This window comes from Manis javanica, chromosome 7, assembly GCF_040802235.1.
Source record: "Manis javanica isolate MJ-LG chromosome 7, MJ_LKY, whole genome shotgun sequence".
In the NCBI taxonomy this organism is placed as follows: Eukaryota; Metazoa; Chordata; class Mammalia; order Pholidota; family Manidae; genus Manis; species Manis javanica.
Genome location: NC_133162.1, coordinates 66,447,419 through 66,472,345, shown reverse-complemented (window position 1 = coordinate 66,472,345; position 24,927 = coordinate 66,447,419). Strand labels below are relative to the sequence as shown.

The following is a 24,927-nucleotide window of genomic DNA, read 5'->3' as shown; positions in this document are numbered from 1 at the left end:
CTCACCCAGGGACATGCCTTGACTGTCCATGGTGAGTGTGGGGACGTCCCAACTGTGATTCCATCACAGTGTGAGCTAGCAGCATGGCTCAGCCCCGGGGGACCCTGGTGAGGGGACACTGTGCTCCCATAGGTAAGGCTGAGCTCAGAAAGGTCACCCTGCTTATACCACTGGCCTTTCCTGTCCTCCCGTGCCTCTGTCCCCTGAGGTTACTCAGTCCCCTCGAAGACTTCTCCTTCTGTATGGGTGCTTAGGAAGTAACAAACTGCCAAATTAGAGCCCTAGGGCTGCTGGACATCATGTGCTCCCAAAGAAAAGAGCAGGGGCTGGGAAGTGGTCCTGTGGGCTATCCATGCAGGCAAAAGAGAGGTGACCCTCAGCCTGCCAGCCCTGTTTGGACAGACAGCTCAGGTTGGCACTGGGACATGGTAAGGCATCGGGGTCTACGTCAAGCTGACCCCACATGATGAGGTGAGCTGGCACAGCAAGGCGAAGGAGACCATGGGCCTTGAAGTCTGGGTTCTCACCATGGGCAGAAGAGATGCTGCCCAGGGCTGAGATCTGAGAGCCCCAAGTCCAGCACTGACCTGCCCAGCCCTGGGGTGAGGCCTGGGACCCAAGGCCAGTTCAGGCCAAAGCACACCCTGCCCAGCCCATCCCCCAAATCCCCCCTTCTCACCACAGTTTGGAAGCTCTCCCACTGGCTGACAGCACTGCCAAATGTGCTGCCCCTCTGAGCCCTCCCCAACCCCAGCCCAGGACCCACCTTACCCAGCATCTCTCATCTCAGTTGACTCTCCCCTGAGAGTGCTGCCCTTCCAGCTCTGCTCCCAGCTCTGCTCATGGCAGGGACAACAGGCTACTCAAAATATCTCTCCCAAAGGCACAGGTTTTTATACCTTTCCTGCTTCCTGGACCTACTCCTGTCCTGAACCCTCACCTCAGGGAAGTGGGCTCCACTCTCACTCCCTATAGAGGATCACAGAGGTCCTCCATGACCCACCCATACCTTCTCTAGTTTCATAAGGTCTGGACCCTATTTCTCCAGCTTGGAAGCAGCAGTGTCCTCTTCCCCACTATCTGGTAATTGCTACTCCTGAAACCCAAGCCCAGCACCCCTGCCTCTCCCCCTTGCCAGAGTCCCTTCCCGTGCAATGGCTTTCTTCCACCTCAAACCCACACAGGTCTCTCTTGCCTTCAAACTGTGAAAGCAGGATTGGCCACCCAGGCTCACAGAGAGGCCATGTGCCCCCTGCTCCTCCTCAAGATCAGCCTTGGGAGTGCTGTCCTCATGCCCTGGCACCACCAGGCTCCCTCCCCTGAGGGCTGGCCAGCCCTGCTCACTTGGTTGCTCCTGCCTTCTCTCCATGGTCCTGAACAGCAGCTCTGTGCCACAGGCCCAGGGACCCTCCAGGCTCTCTTTGGTGCTCCACCCACTCAGGTGAAATCCACTCATTTGCCTCCAGAAGAATCTTAACCTCTCAGCTACTCAGAAGTTCCACACCTTCCCACTTCCCACCTATGACCCACCTGGGATCCAGGTCCATTAGTCCTTCCTCCAGCACCCTGTCTCAGCCTGGTGTTCAGGACTCACTTCTGGGCTCACCTGACCAGACCAGTGCAACTGTGCTCCCCTCCACTGAAGTACCAACACCTGGATGACACCCATCCCTTCCTCTCTGTTTCTGATTCTGCCTCCCTCTTTCCCCAGTGGCCCAGGGCAGAGAGTGACACACAACTGCCAGTTATCTGTAGTGTCCCCAAAGGACTCCCACATCTGCTCCACCCAGTCGAGGGAATCCTCCTGGTCAGTCTGTTCTAGGGAAAGGGCTGAGCATGGAGGGAAGGACTCAGGGCAGGCGGAGGGCTGGGCTCAGAGGGGTGGAGACTAGGGCAGGGTTCAGTAAGTGCCAGTCCTAGAAGGGTCATTGGGACCCAGGGAACTAGGGCTGTCAGGGTGGGTACTGAGTATGGCCCAAGGCAGCCCAGCCTAATTGCAGTATCAGGGAGCCCCTCAGTTCTGTGGTTGTCCCTGTGACTGGGTTTGTCTTATGGGATCAAAGCACCACTTGTCTGTTTGAGGTGATATCCATGCGGGTGTTGCCATGTGTGCCATAGGTGATTATGGTGATCTGCATTTTTTTGCTGGGGAGGAAGCATGGACTTGTAAGAAGCGAAAAACACAGGCTCAAACTGATGGAGCTGTTATACCAGGGAAGGGGTGCATGGGAATATACCTACTACCCATCCGGTCTCTTCCATTCTGGAGTCCATTTCCCAAACTCTGGGAGTTCCCATAACTTTAGTGAAGGAACTGGAATCCTATAAGTTGTGTGGCCTTCCCAGAAGGGAATACTCCATCCCTGTATTTCCAACATCCCACAAGTATCAGTGCACACACACATACACACAAACGTGTGCATGTGCCTGATGCATGAACATGGAGAAAGATGCCTACATGCTCCTACATGAGGGCCTCCCCACTGGCTGCTCCTCTAATGTTAAAGTCTTTGCGTCTTCACCAACCTCCTTACCCCCAGCTCCTTTTCCAGCTCCTAATTAAAGAAATGACTCTCTCTCTTGGGGGCCATTTAGGTACATCCCTCCCTTTTCCCCTCTTTTGGTGGTTTGGTCTACTTACCCTCATTATCCTTTGGCTAAATTGCTATCATAGGTCCTTATCTGAGCTTCCTACTGCTCTGGGCTCTTGATCCAAAAAATTTATCCACACCTGTCAGATTTTTTCTTTATGAAGCACATTGTTATTTTGATCAGACCTCTGCTCAAGAAACATCTATAGTTCCCTATTTTTCACAGCAGGAATTCCAAGCCCCTTAACTTGGAATTATGACTGTCTGTGGCCTTGACCCAAAGCTGACTTTTCCAGCTTTGTCTCCCAGTGTTTCCCTGAGTTAACCACACTGTCCAGCACACCAGGTCACTCACTGCACAAGAAGTGTCCTTACCAGTTCCTGTTACCCTGTCTTTCCCATCTTTAAATACCTACATCAAATGACATCCTCTAGAAAGCCATCCCTGAATTTATTATCCTCTAAGAATCACTACTTTTTCATTAAAGTTGTCACGCAAGTCTTTCATTTTTTTTTTTGGCCCTTGGCACCATTTGACCAGGTGTTAGTGACTGGATTACTGCTTTGTATGTTTCCTAATCTGTGAGGTTATCAAGGGTAGATTGTGTCCTGTGTCCTCAGCAAATTGTCCTGACTCCTAGGGAGGAGCCAAGCAAAGCTGCTGAGACCCGTTGGAAGCACTCGAATCTGTCCCGGTTTCCTGCTTCAGGATACCATCTAAGTTTCTGACCTGAGGGCCACCAGTGCCCATTGTGTGTAAGCATTTGTGTACTACGCCTGGAGAGGAAAAACAGCAGCCGTACTTTGGGAACCTCTCCAGTATTCCAGTCACCATTCCGTAATACTCCTTCCAGGTGTCCTTCATGCTTTCTGACCTGAAAACAAAGGAGATCCAAGTCAGAGGAGAGAGGCTCATCCCCTGGTGGGTGGGCAAAGCTTCTTTGGCCTCCTCACCTTTCCCCAGGCTCTTTAGCAGGCTTCTTCCTGCCCACATAGCCAAAGCTTGCCACACACCCTTGGTGTCCTCAGTCACTGACCCAGGTGGTGACTTAATCAGGGTGAGTGGTGCGGATGGTGAATAACTGGAACCATGTGCTAGGGGATGAGGGACTTTTCTTGGCAAACCAGGATGGTTGGTCATGTTAGGTGGGGCTGGTATTCAAGGAAGGAAGGAGGACGGAAAAGCCCCTAATGACCCTGATATATTGGCTTTCCTGGTCCCATGCAGTAAAACCCGGATGGGTGCCGTGGTCAGAGGCCAGGGAGAATGCGCTACTCCTCTGGGCCATTGATCCAAATAATTTATCCACAATTGTCAGACATTTTTTCTTTATGAAGCACATCATTGTTTTTCAATTATTTTCCAAACAAGTTTTTCTATGACTATGTTTTTCAGGAAAGTGTGGTAATTGTAGAGATAATAGGCATGTTTTAGCCCAAACATACACGGTCAATAAATATCTGATAAAGGAGCCATGGATATACAATGGGGAAATAAGAGCCTCTACAACAGCTGGTGTTGGCAAAACTGGACAGCTACATGTAAGACAATGAAACTGGATCATTGTCTAACCCCAGACAAAAAAGTAAATTCAAAATGGATCAAAAACCTGAATGTAAGTCATGAAACCATAAAACTCTTAGAAAAAAACATAGGCAAAATCTCTTGGACATAAATATGAGCAACTTCTTCATGAACATATCCCCCCAGGCAAGGGAAACAAAAGCAAAGATGAACAAGTGGGACTATATCAAGCTGAAAACTTCTGTACAGCAAAGGACATCATCAATAGAACAAAAAGACATCCTACAGTATGGGAGAATATATTCATAAATGACATATCTGATTAAGGGTTGGCATCGAAAATATATAAAGAACTCATGCACCTTAAGAAAAAGCAAATAATCCAATTAAAAAATGGACAGAGGATCTGAACACTTCTCCAAAGAAGAAATTCAGATGGCCAACAGACACATGAAAAGATGCTCCACATCCCTAATCATCAGAGAAATGCAAATTAAAACCACAATGAGATATCACTGCACACCAGTCAGGATGGCCAACATCCGAAAGACAAACAACAGCAAATGTTGGCGAAGATGTGGAGAAAGGGGAACCCTCCTACACTGCTGGTGGGAATGTAAATTAGTTCAACCTTTGTGGAAAGCAGTATGGACATTCCTCAAAAAAGTAAAAATAGAAATACCATTGACCCAGGAATTCTACTCCCAGGAATCTACCCTAAGAATGCAGGAGCCCAGTTTGAAAAAGACATATGTACTCCTATGTTTATCGCAGCACTATTTACAATAGCCAAGAAATGGAAGCAACCCAAGTGTCCATCAGTAGATGAATGGATAAAGATGATGTGGTACATATACACAGTGGAATAATTCAGCCATAAGAAGAAAACAAATTCTACCATTTGCAACAACATGGATGGAGCTAGAGGGTATTATGTTCAGTGAAATAAGTCAAGCAGAAAAAGACAAGTATCAAATGATTTTACTCATATGTGGAGTATATCAAGAACCAAGAAAAAAACTGAAGGAACAAAACAGCAGCAGACTCAGAACCCAAGAATGGACTAACAGTTATGAAAGGGAAAGGGACTGGGGAGGTTGGGTGGGAAGGGAGGGTCAAGGGGGGAAAAGGGGCATTACATTAGCAGGCATAATGTAGGGGGTGGGGAGCATGGGGAGGGCTGTACAACACAGAGAAGACAGTGATTCTACAGCATCTTGCTATGCTGATGGACAGTGACTGTAATGTGGTATGTGGTGGGGACTTGATGATGGGGGAAGTCTAGTAATCATAATGTCACTCATGTAATTGTAGATTAATGATACCAAAATAAAAATAATAAAAACAAAAACATTAGGTTGCCGCCTAAGAGTACCCCCTCCTTGGGCTCTCCAGGCCTCATGCAGCTGCCCAGCCAGTGCCCAGGCCTGGTGGCCTCCAGGTGTCAGGCTCCCCACACAGGAGCCGCGTGCATGTTGTCCCCCTGGAGGCCTTCTTAATTAACTGCGGCTGCCCAACAATAGGTTCATAGCTGTGGGCTGACCACTTTTTCAAAATATGTCCTAATGGATTTTCCTTAGGGATAGGAGCAGCCCCCCCACCCATTCTGAAAGTAAAAGTATAGACAGAAATGCAAAGAACACAAAACTCAGAAACAAATACTGGTGAACGAGAAACAAAAGCAAATTAACCCCAAACAAATGCAAACAAGCCAGAAACAAGAGCAAATAAACAAGTGCAAATAAACTGCTTCACAAATACTGTAGAAGTCCAACAACTCTTCCCCCTCTCCAAGTGGGTACTCCAATGGAATGCAAAACAATTCAGTTTTTTCCCAAGAAGAAGCCCAGATAGAGGGACAGGGAGTTTCTAGTGGTACACACCAGAGTAACTAATCCTCCTTCAATGGTTGAGTCCACTGACTTGCGGAGTTTGTCAGTTCCTTGCTCCAAAAGCCAGATGCTGGAGCAGTTGGTGTTGTTCAGGGAGATCAGAGGGGAAGTCCCTGGAACAAACCAGCCCCAGCTGCTGCAAGGAATCCTGGACTGGGGTGGATTGGTCAAGAGCAGGAGCTACTGACTGGGGTGCCATTTTTTAAAATGTAAATATATTTTGATTTTGGTATCATTAATCTACAATTACATGAAGAATATTATGTTTACTAGGCTGCCCCTTCACCAAGTCCTCCCCACATACCCCTTCAGCGTCACTGTCCATAAGTGTAAGATGCTGTAAAATCACTACTTGTCTTCTCTGTGTTGTAGAGCCTGCCCCATACCCTAACCGCCACATTATACATGCTAATCGTAATGCCCCCTTTCTTTTTCCCCACCCGTATCTCTCCTTTCCCACCCATCCTCCCCAGTCCCTTTCCATTTGGTAACTGTTAGTCTATTCGTGGGTTCTGTGATTCTGCTGCCGTTTTGTTCCTTCAGTTTTTCTTTGTTCTTATACTCCACATATGAGTGAAATCATTTGGTACTTGTCTTTCTCCACCTGGCTTATTTCACTGAGCATAATACCCTCTAGCTCCATTCATGTTGTTGCAAATGGTAGGTTTTGTTTTCTTCTTATGGCTGAATAACATTCCATTGTGTATATGTACCACATCTTCTTTATCCACTCATCTACTGATGGACATTTAGGTTGCTTCCATATCTTGGCTATTGTAAATAGTGCAGCAATAAACATAGGGGTGCATCTGTCTTTTTCAAACTGGAGTGCTGCATTCTTGGGGTAAATTCCTAGAAGTGGAATTCCTGGGTCAAATGGTATTTCTATTTTGAGCATTTTGAGGAACCTCCATACTACTTTTCACGATGGTTGAACTAATTTACATTCCCACCAGCAGTGGAGGGGGGTTCCCCTTTCTCCACAACCTCACCAACATTTGTTGTTGTTTGTCTTTTGGATGGTAGCCATCCTTACTGGTGTGAGATGATATCTCATTGTGGTTTTAATTTGCATTTCTCTGATGACAGGCAATGTGGGGCATCTTTTTATGTGTCTGTTGGCCATCTGAATTTCTTCTTTAGAGAACTGTCTATTCAGCTCCTCTGCCCATTTTTTAGTTGGATTATTTGTTTTTTGTTTGTTGAGGTGTGTGAGCTCTTTATATATTTTGGGTGTCAACCCTTTATCAGATATGTCATTTATGAGTATATTCTCCCATACTGTAGGATACCTTTTGGTTCTATTGATGGTGTCCTTTGCTGTATAGAAGGTTTTCAGCTTGATATAGTGCCACTTGTTCATTTTTGCTGTGGTTTTCCTTGCCCAGGGAGATATGTTTAAGAAGAAGTCACTCATGTTTATGTCTAAGAGATTTTTGCCTATGTTTTTTTCTAAGAGTTTTATGGTTTCATGACTTACATTCAGGTCTTTGGTCCATTTCAAATTTACTTTTGTGTATGGGGTTAGACAGTGATCCAGTTTCATTTTCTTACATGTAGATGTCCAGTTTTGCCAGCACCATCTGTTGAAGAGACTGTCATTTCCCCATTGTATGTCCATGGCTCCTTTATCATATATTAATTGACCATATATGTTTGGGTTAATGTTTGGAGTCTCTATTCTGTTCCATTAGTCTGTGGCTCTGTTCTTGTGCGAGTACCAAACTGTCTTGATTACTGTGGCTTTGTACTAGAGCTTGAAGTTGGGGAGTGAGATCTGCCCCCACTTTATTCTTCTTTCTCAGGATTGTTTTGGCTATTCGGGGTCTTTGGTGTTCCCATATGAATTTTTGAACTATTTGTTCCAGTTCATTGAAGAATGCTGTTGGTAATTTGATAGGGATTGCATCGAATCTGTATATTGCTTTGGGCATGATGGCCATTTTGATGATATTAATTCTTCCTAGTGAGGAGCATGGGATGAGTTTCCATTTGTTAGTGGCCTCTTCAATTTCTGTTATAGTTTTCAGACTGTCTTATAGTTTTCAGAGTATAGTCTCTTTCACTTCCTTGGTTAGGTTTATTCCTAGGTATTTTATACTTTTTGATGCTATTGTGAATGGAATTATTTTCCTGATTTCTCTTTTTATTAGTTCATTGTTAGTGTATAGGAAAGCTGCAGATTTCTGTGTGTTAATTTTGTATCCTGCAACTTTGCTGAATTCTAATATTAGTTCTAGTAGTTTTGGAGTGGGATCTTTAGGGTTTTTTATATACAATATCATGTCATCTGCAAATAGGGACAGTTTGACTTCTTCTTTACCAATCTGGATTCCTTGTATTTCTTTGTTTTGTCTAATTGCCATGGCTAGGACCTCGAGTACTATGTTGAATAACGGTGGGGAGAGTGGGCATCCCTATCTTGTTCCCGATCTCAGAGGAAAAGCTTTCAGCCTCTGGCTGTTCAGTATGATGTTAGCTGTGGGTTTATCATACATGGCCTTTACTATGTTGAGGTACTTGCCCTCTATGCCCATTTTGATGAGAGTTTTTATCATGAATGGATGTTGAATTTTGTCAAATGCTTTCTCAGTATCTATGGAGATAATCATGTGGTTTTTGTCCTTTTTGTTGATGTGGTGGATGATGTTGATGGATCTGGGATGAATCTCACTTGGTCATGGTATATGATCCTTTTGATGTATTTTTGAATTCGGTTTGTTAATATTTTGCTGAGTATTTTTGCATCTATGTTCATCAGGGATGTTGGTCTGTAGTTTTCTTTTTTGGTGGGTTCTTTGCCTGGTTTTGGTATTAGGGTGATGTTGGCTTCATAGAATGAGTTTGGGAGTATTCCCTCCTCTTCTATTTTTTGGAAAACATTAAGGAGAATGGGTATTATGTCTTCTCTGTATGTCTGATAAAATTCTGAGGTAAATCCATCTGGCCTGGGGGTTTTGTTCTTGGGTAGTTTTTTGATTACCACTTCAATTTTGTTGTTGGTAATTGGTCTGTTCAGATTTTTTTTCTTTCTGTGTCAGTCTTGGAAGGTTGTATTTTTCTAGGAAGTCCATTTCTTCTAGGTTTTCCAGCTTGTTAGCATATAGGTTTTCATAGTATTCTCTAATAATTCTTTGTATTTCTGTGGGGTCCGTCGTGATTTTTCCTTTCTCATTTCTGATTCTGTTGATGTGTGTTGCCTCATTTTTTCTTTTAATAAGTCTGGCTAGGGGCTTATCTTTTTTGTTTATTTTCTCGAAGAACCAGCTCTTGGTTTCATTGACTTTTTCTTTTATTTTATTCTTCTCAATTTTATTTATTACTTCTCTCATCTTTATTATGTCCCTCCTTCTGCTGACCTTAAGCCTCATTTGTTCTTTTTCCAGTTTCAATAATTGTGACATTAGACTATTGATTTGGGATTTTTCTTCCTTCTTTCAGTATGCCTGGATTGCTATATACTTTCCTCTTAAGACTGCTTTTGCTGCGTCCCCCAGAAGTTGGGGCTTTGTGTTGTTGTTGTCATTTGTTTCCATATATTGCTGGATCTCCATTTTAATTTGGTCGTTGATCCATTGATTATTTAGGAACATGTTGTTTAGCCTCCATGTGTTTGTGAGTCTTTTTGCTTTCGTTGTACAATTTATTTCTAGTTTTATACCTTTGTGGTCTGAAAAGTTGGTTGGTAGGATTTCAATCTTTTTTAATTTACTGAGGCTCTTTTGTGGCCTAGTATGTGGTCTATTCTGGAGGTTGTTCCATGTGCACTTGAGAAGAATGTGTATCCTGTTGCTTTTGAATGTAGATTTCTATAGATGTCTATTAGGTCCATCTGCTCTACCGTGTTGTTCAGTGCTGCTGTGTCCTTACTTATTTTCTGCCCAGTGGATCTATCCTTTGGGGTGAGTGGTGTGTTGAAGTCTCCTAAAATGAATGCATTGCAGTCTATTTCCCCCTTCAGTTCTGTTAGTATTTGTTTCACATATGTTGGTTCTCCTGTATTGGGTGCATATATGTTTATAATGCCTATATCCTCTTGTTGGACTGAGCCCTTTATCATTATGTAATATCCATCTTTATGTCTTGTTACTTTCTTTATTTTGAAGTCTATTTTGCTGATACTAGTATTGCAACATGTGCTTTTTTCTCTCTATTGTTTGCATGAAGTATCTTTTTCCATCCCTTGACTTTTAGTCTGTGCATGTCTTTGGGTTTGAGGTGAGTCTCTTGTAAGCAGTATATAGATGGGTCTTGCTTTTTTATCCATTCTATTACTCTGTGTCTTTTGATTGGTGCATTCAGTCCATTTACAGTTAGAGTGATTATTGAAAGAAATGTACTTATTGCCATTGCAGGCTTTACACTCATGGTTACCAAAGGTTCAAGGTTAGCTTGTTTACTACCTTACTGTCTAACTTAAATCACTTATTGAGCTATTATAAACACAGTCTGATGATTATCTCTTTCCTTTCTTATTCCTCCTACTCCATTCTTCATATGTTGGGTGTTTTGTTCTGTGCTCTTTTTAGGAGTGCTTCCATCTAGAGCAGTCCCTCTAAGATACCCTGTAGTGGTGATTTTTCGGAGGCAAATTCCCTCAACTTTTGCTTGTCTGGTAATTGTTTAATCCCTCCTTCATATTTAAATGATAATTGTGCTGGATACGGTATCCTTGGTTCAAGGCCCTTCTGTTTCATTGCATTAAATATATCATGCCATTCTCTTCTGGCCTGTAAGGTTTCTGTTGAGAAGTCTGATGATAGCCTGATGGGTTTTCCTTTGTAGGTGACCTTTTTTCTCTCTCTGGCTGTCTTTAATACTCTGTTCTTGTCCTTGATCTTTGCCATTTTAATTATTATGTGTCTTGGTGTTGTCCGCTTTGGGTCCCATCTCTCGGGATTTCTGTGTGCCTCTGTAGTCTGAGCAAGTATTTCCTCCCCCAGTTTGGGGAAGTTCTCAGCAATTATTTCTTCAAAGACACTTTCTATCCTTTTTTCTCTATCTTCTTCTTCTGGTACCCCTATAATGCGGATATTGTTCCTTTTAGGTTGGTCACACAGTTCTCTTAAAATTCTTTCATTCCTGGAGATCCTTTTATCTCTCTCTGTGTCAGCTTCTATGCATTCCTATTCTCTGGTTCTATTCCATCAATGGCCTCTTGCATCTTATCCATTTTGCTTATAAATCCTTCTAGAGTTTGTTTCACTTCTGTAATCTCCCTCCGGACATCTGTAATCTCCCTCCAGACTTCATCCCTTAGCTCTTGCATATTTCTCTGCAGCTCTGTCAGCATGTTTATGATTTTTATTTTGAATTCTTTTTCAGGGAGACTGGTTAGGTCTGTCTCTGCAGATCCTCTCTCAGGTGTTGTCTGAACTATCTTGGACTGGACTAAATTTTTTGCCTTTTCATGGTGATATCCGTGGCTGTAGGCAGATTGCAGGTGTGTCAGCTGGGAGAAGAAAGTCCTTTCCTGCTTGCTGGATACCTTGCCCTTCTCCGTTGCCTGTGTCGGTTACCCGCACTCCTGGAGCAGCCACTGGGTTAGTCCCCTAAGCTGCTGTGGGCGGGGTCTCTGTCAGAGCAGCACGGAGCCCTGTGGGGAGTGGCAGGCATGCCAGGTGTGCTCCTCTGTGATAACGGCACCCCTGCCGGGCAGCTGAGTGCCAGCAGCGGCCTTTGGGTCTGGCCCCGGGTGGCTGTGTGTTGGGCTGGGATTCCGGTCGGCTGCTGGGAGCATGCCGGCTCCCTCTGGCTCTGCTGCAAGTGCGGGTGGGGCTGTCCCACGCAGGCCTCTACTGGCCTCCTCTGGCTCCACTGCTGCAGGTGCATGCGAGCTGCACCCGGGCTGTTCAGTTGCCACTGCTGCAGGCTCGCACAATGCTCTACTGGTCCCCTCTGGTGCCATTGGCGCACGCAATCTGCTCCTGGTCCCTTCTGGCACCGCTGCCCCTGGCACGCACTGCCACTCTCACCTGCTACTCGGCCGGTGTGTCGGGGTCTGTGCCCATTGGAGGAATGACTGGCAGGCTGCTTAGTGCTGTGAGGGGCTTCTGAGCTGCGCTGCCTCCCCGGGGTTTAGGGCTCCTAAGGTTCTCTAGGATTCACAGCTGCTGGCTAAGTGTGCCGGGACGACTTCATCCAGCTATGGGGTCCCTGTCTCTTTAAGACTTACAGAAAGCACTCGCTTTTCTTTTGTCTCGGGGGCATCAGTTGCGGGGACCTGCCCACAGGTTTTGCTTTTCTTTTTCTCTAATATCCAGCACCCCGTGCACTTTGTGTCTGCGCTCTGGGTGCGGATTTCTAGAGCTGGTTGTTTAGCAGTCCTGGGCTTTCACTCCCTCCCTGTTCTGATTCCTTTCTTCCTGCCAGGTTCTGGGGTGGGGGAGCGTTTGGGTCCTGCCTGACCGCGGCTTTATCTTACCCCCTTCGTGTGATGTTGAATTCTCACAGATGTAGATGTATCCTGGCTGTTGTACTGCATCCACTGGTGTCTCTGTTAGGAATAGTTGTATTTATTGTATTTTCATAAGTATATATGTTTTGGGGAAGAGATTTCCTCTGAACTACTCATGCTGCCATCTTCCCGTGATCCTCTGACTTGCTTTGTTTTGAAGTCTATTTTGTCTGATACAAGTACTGCAACTCCTGATCTCTTCTCCCTATTTGTTGCATGAAGTATCTTTTTCCATCCCTTTGCTTTCAGTCTGTGTATGTCTTTGGGTTTGAAGTGAGTGTCTTGTAAGCAGCATATAGATGGGTCTTGTTTTTCTTATCCATTCTGTGACTCTATGTCTTTTAATTGGTGCATTCAGACCATTTACATTCAGGGTGATCGTCGATAGGTATGTACTTATTGCCATTGCAGGCTTTAGATTTGTGGTTACCAAAGGTGCAAGGGTAATGCTCTTACTATCTAACAGTCTAATTTAACTCACTTAGTATGCTATTATAAACACAACCTAAAGGTTCTTTTTTTCCTTCCTTTTTCATCCTCCTCCGTTCTTTATATTTTAAGTATCATATTCTGTACTCTGCGTATTCCTTGATTGACTTTGGAGTTAGTTAATTTGATCTTGCATGTCCTTAGTAATTAATTGTTCTACTTTCTTTGATGTAGTTTTATTTCCCCTGGTCACAGCTATTTAGGCTTAGAAATACTTCCATCTATAGCAGTCCCTCCAAAATGCACTCTAGAGGTGGTTTGTGGGAGGTAAATTCCCTCAGCTTTTGCTTATCTGAAAATTGTTTAATCCTTCCTTCAAATTTAATTGATAATCTTGCTGTGTAGTCTTTTCTTGGTTCAAGGCCCTTCTGCTTCATTGCATTAAATATATCATGCCAATCCCTTTTGGCCTGTAAGGTTTCTGTTGAGAAGTTTGATGATAGCCTGATGAGTTTTCCTTTGTATGTGATCTTTTTTCTGTCTCTCGGTGCTTTTAAATGTCTGTCCTTATCCTTGAGGGTTACCATTTTAATTATTATATGTTTTGGTGTTGTCTTCCTTGGGTCCCTTGTGTTCAGAGATCTGTGCACCTCCATGGCCTGAGAGACTATCTCCTTCCCCAGATTGGGGAAGTTTTCAGCAATTACCTCCTCAAAGACACTTTCTGTCCCTTTTCATCTCTCTTCTTCTGGTTCCCCTATAATGCAAATATTGTTCCATTTGGATTGATCACGCAGTTCTCTCAATATTCTTTCATTCTTAGTGATCCTTTTGTCTCTCTGTGCCTCAGCTTTTTTGTATTCCTTTTCTCTAATTTCTATTGCATTTACCATCTCTTCTACTACATCTGCTTTTAAATCCCTACATTGTATGTTTTTTTCAGATATGGAATTTCTTAATGATTGAATCTCTGTCCTAAATTCATCCCTTAGTTCTTGAATATTTTTCTGTACCTCTACGAGCATGTTTATGATTTTTATTTTGAACTCTCTTTCAGGAAGAGTTCAGTTTCTATTTTGAGTTCAGTTTCATTTGGCCCTTTTCCTGGTGTTTTTGAGATTTTTGTTTGAAACCAGTTCTTTTGACATTTCATATTTGTATGTGATGCTCTCTAGTGCCCAGAAGCTCTAATCTCTGGAGCTGCTCAACCCTTGAAGTGATGTCAGAGGGTGCAAGGAAGCAGCGCTGGTGTGTGTGGGGAGGAAAGAGCTGTTTCCTGCTTGCTGGCTATGGTGCCTGTCTCCACTGTCAGAACCAGATGGCTGAGAACACAGGTGTAAGTGTCTGCACTTTGCATCTGTAGCTGCTGTAGGTGGGGCCTCCCTCTAGCTGGTCTGATGCCAGGGCAATGACTGCTGGTTTGTGAGCCGGTGCCAGCAGGCCAGAAAAAAAGTGCAGCAGGCTGCATATCACAGTGGGGGCCTTGGAGTTGAGTAGCCATCCAGGGGGATGGAGTGCCAGAAGCTCCTGAAAGTTCCCAATCTGCTGGGCAGAGTGTGCCCAGACAACCTTGTCCACATATCCCTTCTGCACAGCAAGCTGTATGCAAACCCCAGCCCTTTAACAGCCCTCTGGCTGCTAGGAAGCCTCTCAGACTGCCCGCCTTTCATTTGTCCCAGAGTGGCTGGATATGGATCCCTGTCCTTCACAAATGTCTGGAATCTTAGTCTATCCAAGTATTCCACCTGTCTTAGCTTTCCACCCCACTAATCTCCAGAGCACCATGCAATCTAGGTTTGTGCTCCCAAAGCAGATTTCCAGTGCTAGGTGTTCAGCAGTCCTATTCTTCCACCCCCTCCCCGCTCCATTTCTCTTCCTTCTGCCTGGGAGCTGGGAGGGGGAAGGGATTTGGTCCCACCGAATGACAGCTTTGGTACGTTATTCTGTTTCGTGAGGTCTGCTCTGTTCTCCAGGTTTATGTAGTCTGGTACAGCACTCTTTCCTGTTGCTCTTTCAGGATTAGTTGTATTAACTATATTTTTGTGTTATATGTGATTTGGGGAAGAGTTCTCTGTCTCACCTCTCATGCTGCCATCTTGAATCCTTCATTTAGATTCTGCATTTCTTACACACTCTCATGGAATGTCAGTGTGCTGGTCCATGGACCACTTTACGTAGCAATGTTGTAAATGTTGAGACAGTCTGATAACACCAGCAAAATGGAGATATGAAAAAATCAGTATGGACTTGGAAAAGCTGTGATTTAGATATAAGAAAAGATACTGAGATTCCACAACTGGCTGCGCATCCTGGAGTCATAGAGGAGCCTTAGCCTGTGGTCAGATAGAGACCAGGAGAGACTTCAGTGAATGCCAAATGGAGAATGGAGGACAAAGAGCGCTGCTTGTGAAAATAGTCCAGTGCTGACAGAGGCCCCTGAGGAAAGGACTACCAGAGACTGGGTCCTATTTAATTAAGACCTCATTGCCTGCACGATGGTTGCAGCTGCCAGAGGTGTGTTCTGAATTTTTGTTTTGGAAAGCTCCATCCAATGGTGGGTGCTAAAGAAGAACTAGAAATTTTTTTTTTTTTTTGGTTTTTTTTGAGAGGGTATCTCTCATATTTATTGATCAAATGGTTGTTAACAACAATAAAATTCTGTATAGGGGACTCAAAGCACAATCATTAATCAACCCCAAGCCTAATTCTCAACAGTCTCCAATCTTCTGAAGCATAACGAACAAGTTCTTACATGGTGAACCAGTTCTTACATAGTGAATAAGTTCTTACATGGTGAACCAGTTCTTACATAGTGAATAAGTTCCTCCATGCTGAACAGTGCAAGGGCAGTCATATCACAGAAACTTTCGTTTTTGATCACGCATCATGAACTATAAACAATCAGGTCAGATATGATTATTCATTTGATTTTTATACTTGATTTATATGTGAATCCTACATTTCTCCCTTATTATTATTATTATTATTATTATTATTATTTTTAATAAAATGCTGAAGTGGTAGGTAGATGCAAGATAAAGGTAGAAAACATAATTTAGTGCTGTAAGAGGGCAAATGTAGATGAACAGGTGTGTGCCTATGGACTAAGTATTAATCCAAGCTGGACAAGGGCAACAAAACATTCACAGATGCAGAAGATTTCTGAAGAGCTAGTAATTTTATGCTTGCCGGTAGAGGATACCATGTAACTCTTCAGTCCTAGTTGCATAAAAGCGAAAACAAAAACAAAAAGAAAACTCCTTTTCCTATTATCTCACCTGAGAAGCCAGCAGCAGGGATTGGGGGTAGGTGGGTAAGGAAAAGCAAGAGGAAGGGAGAGGAACAGATCACACCCCCTTCCAGAGACCAGACTCCATTTCAAGGTCTGCGAGGGAGGAAGGGAGAAACTTTGAATCGTGAATTGAGATGGGAATTGAACTGTTAGGGCAAGGAATCCTCCCAAAGGATTTTTTAAGGGATAGGAGGTGATTTCGAAAGCAGCAAACTAGAGCACAGTAAGGGGAAAGAAAGAATGCTTTTTCCTGATGTATCCCAACAAGCTCAGCCTGTTTGATATAAGCTAGTGTCAGATACACAGGTTCGAACTAGAAGAATTAGGATAGATGGGAAAAGGTGAAGGATGGGAGTAGAAGCCTTCTCTCCTCTGCACTGCATGGTGGCTAGACTTGAATGTAACCCAGGGTTCTCCCACAACTCTAAGAGATGTATTCTTGTAGTCAGGAGCCAGCTTTCTCCCTGCTCTCTAAGAAGCCTTAAAGACCTAAGGGCTTTAATTTTCACCCTTTCTGACAGCTTAAGTTCTGAATCAGGAAGGTAAAGGGTGGAAGGTAAGGTAAGATTCTAAAAAGTTGCCTATACAGATGAGGAACAAGCCTACAGATATAAACATTAAGGAGCAGACTATCTTTTTTATTTTTATTTTTTTATTTTGGTATCATTAATATACAATCACATGAGCAACATTGTGTTTCCTAGATTCCCCCCATTATAAAGTCCCCACCACATACCCCATTACAGTCACTGTCTATCAGCATAATAAGATGATATAGAATCACTACTTGTCTTCTCTGTGCCTTACTGCCTTCCCCGTGCCCCCAACCCACGTTATGTGTGCTAATTATAATACCCCTTATTCGCTTTATCCCTCCCTTCCTACCCACCCTCCCCAGTTCCTTTCCCTTTGGCAACTGTTACTCCATTCTTGGGTTCTGTGAGTCTGCTGCTGTTTAGGAACAGACTATCTTTTAAAGCTAATGATGAACTGGCTAGTTCCATCTGTAGTTGCTTCCTTCACTCTGTTAAGATCTCTACTTTCTAGAGATATGTGAACTAACTCTGCAGTACTTGAAAAGAAAAATTTCATTGAGTATAACTGTGAAACTGCCCTGGCTGTCTATAATTGGTTGGAACAAAATGAGACTGGCTTCCATACTTTCAGGGTTGATGGTGTCACCGAGACGCTGCGGGAAGCCCAGCACAATTGGCAATAGGTGCACTGTGGCCTTTAACAGGTCTCAGTCAGTTCCCTTTTCTCTTGAAGGTCCTTCCCTTCTCTGGAAGATTCCTCCTCTACATTGAAATGAATGGTACAGACAAAAAGTGTTAATGCTCACTCTCTTTCTACGTTAATATTGTCCCTGAGTTTTTTCTTTTTCTTTACTTTTTTTGTTTTGTTTTTTAAGCACTGTAACTCCAGGAGGAATATATTTTCCCAGCCCAGGCAAAATACCTGTGAACTGAAATCAGTCAAAGGGAGAAATAAAGTGGGGGAAACTCATTTATTGCTTTCAAGCAGTCATCCACTTCAGCTCACCATATCTCTCATGAGCCGGCTGCAGAAGAAGGGACCCCACCCAACCTCTCCAGTCCAGATATGCCCCTGATAGCCCTTGTACTATTGATATGGAGATGGACTATTTCTCTCCACCCTTTGGAAACACCTATTGATATGGAGATGCACTAAGGCCAGGAGAGAGATTCTGGAAGTATTGCGATTTTACCCACAACCACTGATTACTTTTTAAATGATAACAGATTACAGAACCTTGATAGGTGTCACTAATGGTAATCAAAGGCAACCGTGGGCAGGGAATTAATGGGTCCTTATACAATAATCCCTAGAAATTCTTTTGGTGCTGGGGTGTACCACTGCTGGCCACCAAATGCTTTTAGTCATGAACCTAACTGGAAAGCCCAGAATAAGAAGAGGAAGAAGAAGCCCTTGCTTAGCTTCTCAGGGCAAAGCCTGGACTGTCCTGGACACCTGAACTCCATTGATTCTCCCTGTGACCCCTATCTCCTCCTCTCAGCCCCAAACCAATTTCACCTGGTAGTTTCAACTGCATGCCAATAAACCTTTTATCAGCACTTCTTATAGAAGCAGAACAAAACAACATATATTTATGTGGGTAAAATTGTAACATTTCCAGAATGTCTCACCTGGCTTTAGTACATCTGCATATCAATAGGCATTCAGAAGCGGAAAGAAGTATGGCTTTAATGTATTTGCATCATTCCTCAGGGGTGGAGAGTAGTTCATCTCCATATCAAAGGGTAATTACCTGGGCGAGGAGGGCTTATCTGCACCTGAGAGGTGAGGGGAGGGCCGGTTTTCTTCTGCCAGAGCAGGAAAGGGAGATGGCCCAGGACTGCAGCTTGTGAGCAATAAATGAATTTTAAACTTTATTTCTCCCTTTGACTGATTTTGGTTTTTAGAGGTGTTTTACCCCAGGATTTTCTCTCCCCGGACTGTAATTTAATACTTTTGGGAAGCAGGGCAGTCACTAGAATTTACCGGGCATGTAGAGATGAGTTCTTGGAATTCGTGAGCATTGTAATGTGGGTAGAGGTAAGGGAAGGAAAGGGTGGGGTGGGAAAATAGGGCCAAAGGCCTGTGAGGTGTGGATAAAACGAGAGTTCCTGTGGCTAGGATTCTCACCTGGCCCTGGTTGACTAGCTCACTGCACACCTGTCATGGCTGTTAACTCTATAAAAAGAGCTCTGCCCGGTGCTCTGGGCATGACACGGTGTCAGGGCTGCAAGGCTGCAGGAGGGCAGAGCAGAGGCTGGAGTGGTGGCAGCGCTGAGGACAGAGGCCCAGAGGATAGCTGTGTGGGACGACTGTGCAGAGAAGCCCAGAGGACAGCTGTGTGGACAGAGGGGCCCAGAAACAGAGACTGACTTGCTGCATACAGACTCGCTCTGAGTGAATGGGATTCTAGTGACTGACCTGCCACCTGGAAATAAAGTTGGGTATAACCCTTTCACCCCAAAGAACGTTTTGCTGTCAATTTCTTTGGTCACACTGAATCCATAGCGAACTTGCCTGGGGCTGAAACCCATTGGCAAGACAGAGGCTTTGAGGCCCTTAGTACCAGTGTGGGGCAGGGCCTCCCTGTATGAGGCCCAAATATAGAAAAAGGTTTTTTGGAGAGCTGCTGCCACTTACTGGCAACGAAGGGGGAGACAACATTCAGTTTTATTGGCAGAAGACTGAGGTCGGCCTCTTGTCCACAGGCCAAGAGAGATGGATTTTGCTGTCTGAAGCCCCAGTTCCTCAGCTCGCTGTCTCCTGCATTATGCTCTGAAGGCAGAAGCCAACGTTCAGTTCTGAATCCCTGACACCTGAAAGAGTGCCTGGCACTCCTGAGAAGTGTGATGAATGGAAATGGGTTACAATTCTCAGGTAGTAAATAAGAACTGGGTCAGGCTGTTAGAGTTTGAATGCTGTCTTCATGACTTTAGCTTCTATATCCTCATCTGCAGGAGAGGAAAATTAACTGTTGGGTGGTTTATTATCATCAACAAGATAACGAATGTCAGCTATTTAAGACGATCTGACAAATAGTGAGGTCTCAATAAATGATAGCTATTACTATTTTTAAACAGGGTTATTGAGGTATAACTGAAGAAGATTAAATTGCACATATTTGAAGTGTGCATTTTACAAGTTTTGATATATGTATATATAGCCATGAGACCAACACCACAATCAAGATAATTAACAGACCCATTCCCTCCAAAAGTTTCCTTATATCCCTTTGTAATCCAGCTGCTGCTCCCCCCACACACAAATTCCCTCCCCAAGGAACTACTAATCTTCTTTCTGTCAATGTGGGTTAACTGAAATTTTCTAGAATTTTTTTATAAGTGAAATCATACAGTATGTACTGTTTTTTTGTGTGTTTTTTCTCTCAACATAACTATTTTAAGAGTCGTACATGTTGTATCAATAGTTCATTATTTTTTATTGCTGAGTAATGTTCCATCCCATGAATATGCCACAATTTGTTTTTTCGTTTATGGACGAATTTCGTTATGGACGTTTTTCGTTGATGGACATATGTATCATTCTGTTTTTGCCTGTTAAAAATAAAGCTGTTGTGCATGAGAATATAGTCAATGGTTCTGTAACATCTTTCTATGTTGACAGATAGTAACCTCACTAGAGGGAGTGAGGATTTAATATGTGTAACTGTTGAGCCACTGTGTTTTATATTTGAAACAAAAAAAATAAATCAGTAAACAAACAAAGCTGCTGTGATAATTTGTGTACAAATGCTTTTTAATTCTTTTGGGTAAATACTTAGGGGTAGAATAGCTGGGTCATATGGCAACTGTATGTTTAGTGTTTGAAGAACTGTGGGTCGTTTTCCAAAGCAGCTGCACTATTTCACATTCCCTCTATGCAAGCTTCAATTAGCACTCAGCCCAAGACTTGAGGGGAACGCTTTACATGTCTCTGGAGCTTTCTCTCTCTCTCTTTGCCCTCTCTTTACTCCAGTACTCTGCCCTGCAAACTCTACTGCCTTAGCCTTCCTTAAGTCTTATCTCCACTTAGAAAAACCACTGGATTTTGCCTAGGTTCTCCTCTCCCTGAACTGCAGCCTGGAAATTCTCTTCAGGTATTATTTAGGGCAATTGCAGGGCCCACTTCATTTGTTTCCTTTTCTCTGGGATTGCTCTCCTGTACTGTCTGTGTTCAATGCCTGATAGAGTTCTCTAACAGTGGTCTCAAAATCACATCTATAACAAACTCTGGATTTCCTTCCCATGCTATTTTACTTGGCACTTTCTCCATTGGAATTCATGGCAACTCCATTTTATTAAACTCATGAGCACCATCCTTGACTGTCTCATACCTGTAAGCAACCAACAGCAAACCCCATTGGCTCAAATTTATGAACATGACTAGTACTGAGTATTTTTCTTCAGCACTACTGCTCTCACCACCCTGATCCAAGCTGTCATTAACTCTAGCTTGAATTATTTCAGTAGCCTTCAAACTGCTTTCATAGTTGACCCTAGCAGTCAGAGTGATCTTTATAAACTGTAAACCTGATTATAGTGCCTTTCTATTGAAAACTGGCTTCTCATTTTGGTCAGAAGAAAACTGGCCCCAGGGCTCCCACTTATCCCCAGAATTTCATGTTGTACCACTTTCCACCAACTATATTCGGTTCCAGAGACATTGACCTCCTTGCTCTTTCTATAATGTCCCAGAAAATATTCCTGCCTCAGGGGATAAAGGCTATTCTCTCATTCCAGAATGCTCTTTCTCCCAGTTTCTACATGGCTCTCAATCACCTTCCTGTTTGGGTTGAGATACCACTTCTTCAGAGTCCTTTTCTGATTACCTTTTATATGTAACACAGCACTCTCTTTCATTAGCCTTTTCTCGTTGTCTTGTTCTTCATAGCACTACCACTTTGTATTACATAGTTACTTATTCACGGTGTGTCTCTTGCCATTAGAATGTAAGCAGAACAGGGACCATGTCTGGTTGGCTGCTAAATCCCTAGTGTCTTAATAATGTTTTGCATTTTAGTAGTAAAAGTAAAATGTACAGCAAGATCGCTTTGTATCAGGCGCACTGCTAAGCGCTTTACATGGAGCATATAATTTCTTTTCATTTCTAGAGCTCACGCACTCTGTGCCAGGCGCAGAGGGTGCCGGCCCTTCTGGAGCTCCCGGGGCAGAGCAGTTGGCAGCCTCCAAGACACCAGGCAGTTGGCGCGGGCCGGTGGAACTTGGGAGCTGCAAGGGGTTGAAAGGGACCCGAGGCTAGGCACGGCTTGGGCTCGCTCATCGCGCATGCTCCGCGGAAACCCGGGCGTGGGTGGGGGGCACCCTCGTAAGTTGTGGCGCAATGCAGGGCGGAGTCTCTGTTGCACTTTCCGGCAGCCAAGGGCTTGGATTGGTGGCGCGAATAGCGTGCGCGGGGTGGTGCGGGCGCCTCCCCTCCCGTCCCGTAGTCAGCTTCTCCTCCTCCATGTCCCCATCCTGTGCCTCTGCCTTCGTGGTCGGGCACTGCGGCTCCGGCCAGCGGCCCGGGAGCACAGCTCCAGGTGAGTGCTCACCCCGGCCGCACCGCCAGGTGTGCGTGCGGCACGCCTGCCTCCCTACCTACGTGCCCGCCCGCCCGCCTGCCTGCCTGCCCGCCCGCCTGCCTCCACCGGCTGCGGGGGAGGGTCGCGCGCCGCTGCGGGTTCTCTGTGTGCTGCCCGGAGCTTCTGCAGACCGGCAGCACCCTCTGCGCTCGGCCCCTCACACTCTTGCATGGAGTATCTGCGGGCGCCTCTGCTGAGGGCGGTGGCCCGAGGCATCGCCCTGCGGCCTAGGAGTCTGGGGCTCTCCAAAGTTGTTCGCCTTTCCCGGGGCACCCTCCGGTTTGCTGGACTGGCGCGGTCGCCGCTCAACGAAGCTGCCCAGAGCCCTCGGACTGCGGTGACAGCCAGGGCTCCTGATTCCAAGTTCCTCTCTTGCTCCCCGTCCTCTACTCCAGTTAGTTTCTCCGGGCACCTTGCCTGACTTTCTAACTTGTTAGCCCATGGAGTGTTCGAGAGCTGACTTTGGCATTGGCCCTGGTGAAGATCCTGGCAATGCAATTTAACCAGTTGGCACCTTGCTTCCAGTACTTAACTGGGTGAACCTAAGTTTCCTTGGAAAAAGAAAAAAGGATTTAACGGGACTTCATAGAGTTGGTGGAGGAGTAATTAACAGAGAAGGTCGGCAGCTGTGCTTGCGGTGTCTGGCTCATTGCAATTAGTGCTGCTGTTAGAAGGCTAAGCCACAGCTGCTTTGGGACTTCTCTTCAGCCACGGAAATAAATGATGGGCCGCCCACATCCCATGTTTTAAAATCTGTGTTGTACATCTCATATGCCCAAGGCAGTTAGATAGGTTCGATTTTAATCAGACAATCGTTTTGCCCTGGGGCTTGGGTGAAATAAGGGCAAACACTTAACTGGCTTAACTGGAATGTTATAATACAGAAAGAACTGAGATCAAATTGTTAGAGAGAGCCTAGAAAGCTGCACCGAATGGGACGGGGGGGTGAGGTGGGGACACATTTCTCCATTTGACCTCATTATCATCCTTATGAGAATCTCTTAACTAGTATGCTGAGAAACTTGCTTAGTGTTGTGTGGGAAGGAAAAAATAACTGGGTGCCATTTCCAGTTGAGTGGCTTCAGCTATTACCTTCCTGGAGCTTCCTCTATGGACAGCCGGTCTGGATTTGAGTGGAAAGCAACTGCTGCCAGATGCTTCATGGCTTTAAAAAATATAAATTTACGAGTAAACACAAGTGGAATTGCTTTGCCCATGCAGACTTAAGATAACATCCCCTCCATCTCGGGGTTCACCACTGCTGGGAGAAATAAGGGCAGGAGCGGCAGGAATTGCATCAACAGAAAGAAGGCATTCACTTTTGTAACCTGAGAACAAGGTGAAGATTTGTGGAATACTCAGTTTAAGCACAAGTCTTAAAAATAGCTGTATTGTATTACTGATTTACAATAACAATACACATTTTATTTCTTTAAAAAATTTTTTATATTGAGGTACAACAATAAAATGCACAATTCTTTCTGTACAGCCCCATGAATATTGACATGCTTATGTAACCATAACCCAGATTAAGATATTAAACTTTCTCACTAATTTCTTACTGAAAAAAGGGCATATTGTAAATGTACAATTTGTAAGTTTTGACATATGTGTATACCTGTGAAACCATCAGTAAATTCAATTTAATCAACCTACCCATCACCTCCAAAAGATTCCTGTGTGTATCCCTCTGTAATCCTTTCTTTTTGCCCTTGTCTCCTCAGGCAGCCGTTGATCTGCTGTCTTTCAATATAGATTAGGTTGCATTTCCAAGAGCTTTGTGTGAGTGGAATCATACATATTCTTTTCTTTTCGTTTCCAGATGTGACGAGTCATTTGTGTCCTGTTTGCCCTGACTTTTACTTACCCTAAACCTTGTTCAGAACGTTTTATGGGAGCATAAAATCTACCAACAGAATTTTATGTAGTGAAATTCAGACAAATAATAGTAGACTGTTTTATACAGAATGAAAATGCAACTCTTGGGTCTGGTGGTCTGCCTGGTCCTTGGGACCCTGCATACCGAGGCTTCCAGAGGGAAGCTGACAGCTGTGGATCCTGAAACGAAAATGAATGTGGTAAGTTTCTCAAAGTCACCTGCTTGAAAAATGTATCTGTGGCAAATGTCAATTATTTTCTTAAATTCAGTTGTATGGGCTACATGAAGTTACAGACTCTCATGTCTTTATATCGCATTGTGCTTTTCATGTTCTCTGAATCTTAGATTCAGTTTGCTAGGCTTTCCCACCAGGTAATAGAGATTTTACAAACGGCATCTTACTGTTAAAACTATCCTCTTCTTAATGGGATAGATGATATTTAAAAAATTCATTTTATTTTTTAAGTCTCACTGAATTTGTTCAAGGAACAATAAAAAAAAGTGTCAGAACTTTGCAAGAATGAAACTGAGCAGTGATTTTACAACACGTTGAACAAGGATTTTGATTGATAATGTCCAAGGCGCACAGTTAAGGGCAAAAATAAAAATTCCTGAAAAAAATTTTGTTAGAATAAGTAAAAACAATCCCTTGAGTAATTAAAGCAATTCCAAGATGTTAATCTTAAGTAAATAATAAAATCTGGAAATACATCATTTAGGCATAAAATATCAGGAAAATACAGA

The 24,927-nt window shown here is 44.1% G+C and overlaps 1 protein-coding gene across 2 annotated transcripts in view; it reads left to right on the top strand.

Annotated features, from left to right (window-relative positions):
• Positions 1-22,107: 22,107 nt before the first annotated feature.
• LIPA (lipase A, lysosomal acid type) overlaps positions 22,108-24,927 on the top strand; it is a 37,353-nt gene continuing 34,533 nt past the window's right edge. Inside the window, exons 1-2 of one of the 2 annotated variants that reach the window (XM_017653358.3) lie at positions 22,108-22,262; positions 24,271-24,382. In XM_017653358.3, coding sequence (XP_017508847.1) covers positions 24,272-24,382 — 111 coding nt within the window. In that variant the 5' untranslated portion in view covers positions 22,108-22,262; position 24,271. Of the gene's footprint in view, positions 22,263-24,270; positions 24,383-24,927 lie in introns of those variants that run through there. The other variant, XM_017653359.3, reaches the window with a different exon arrangement.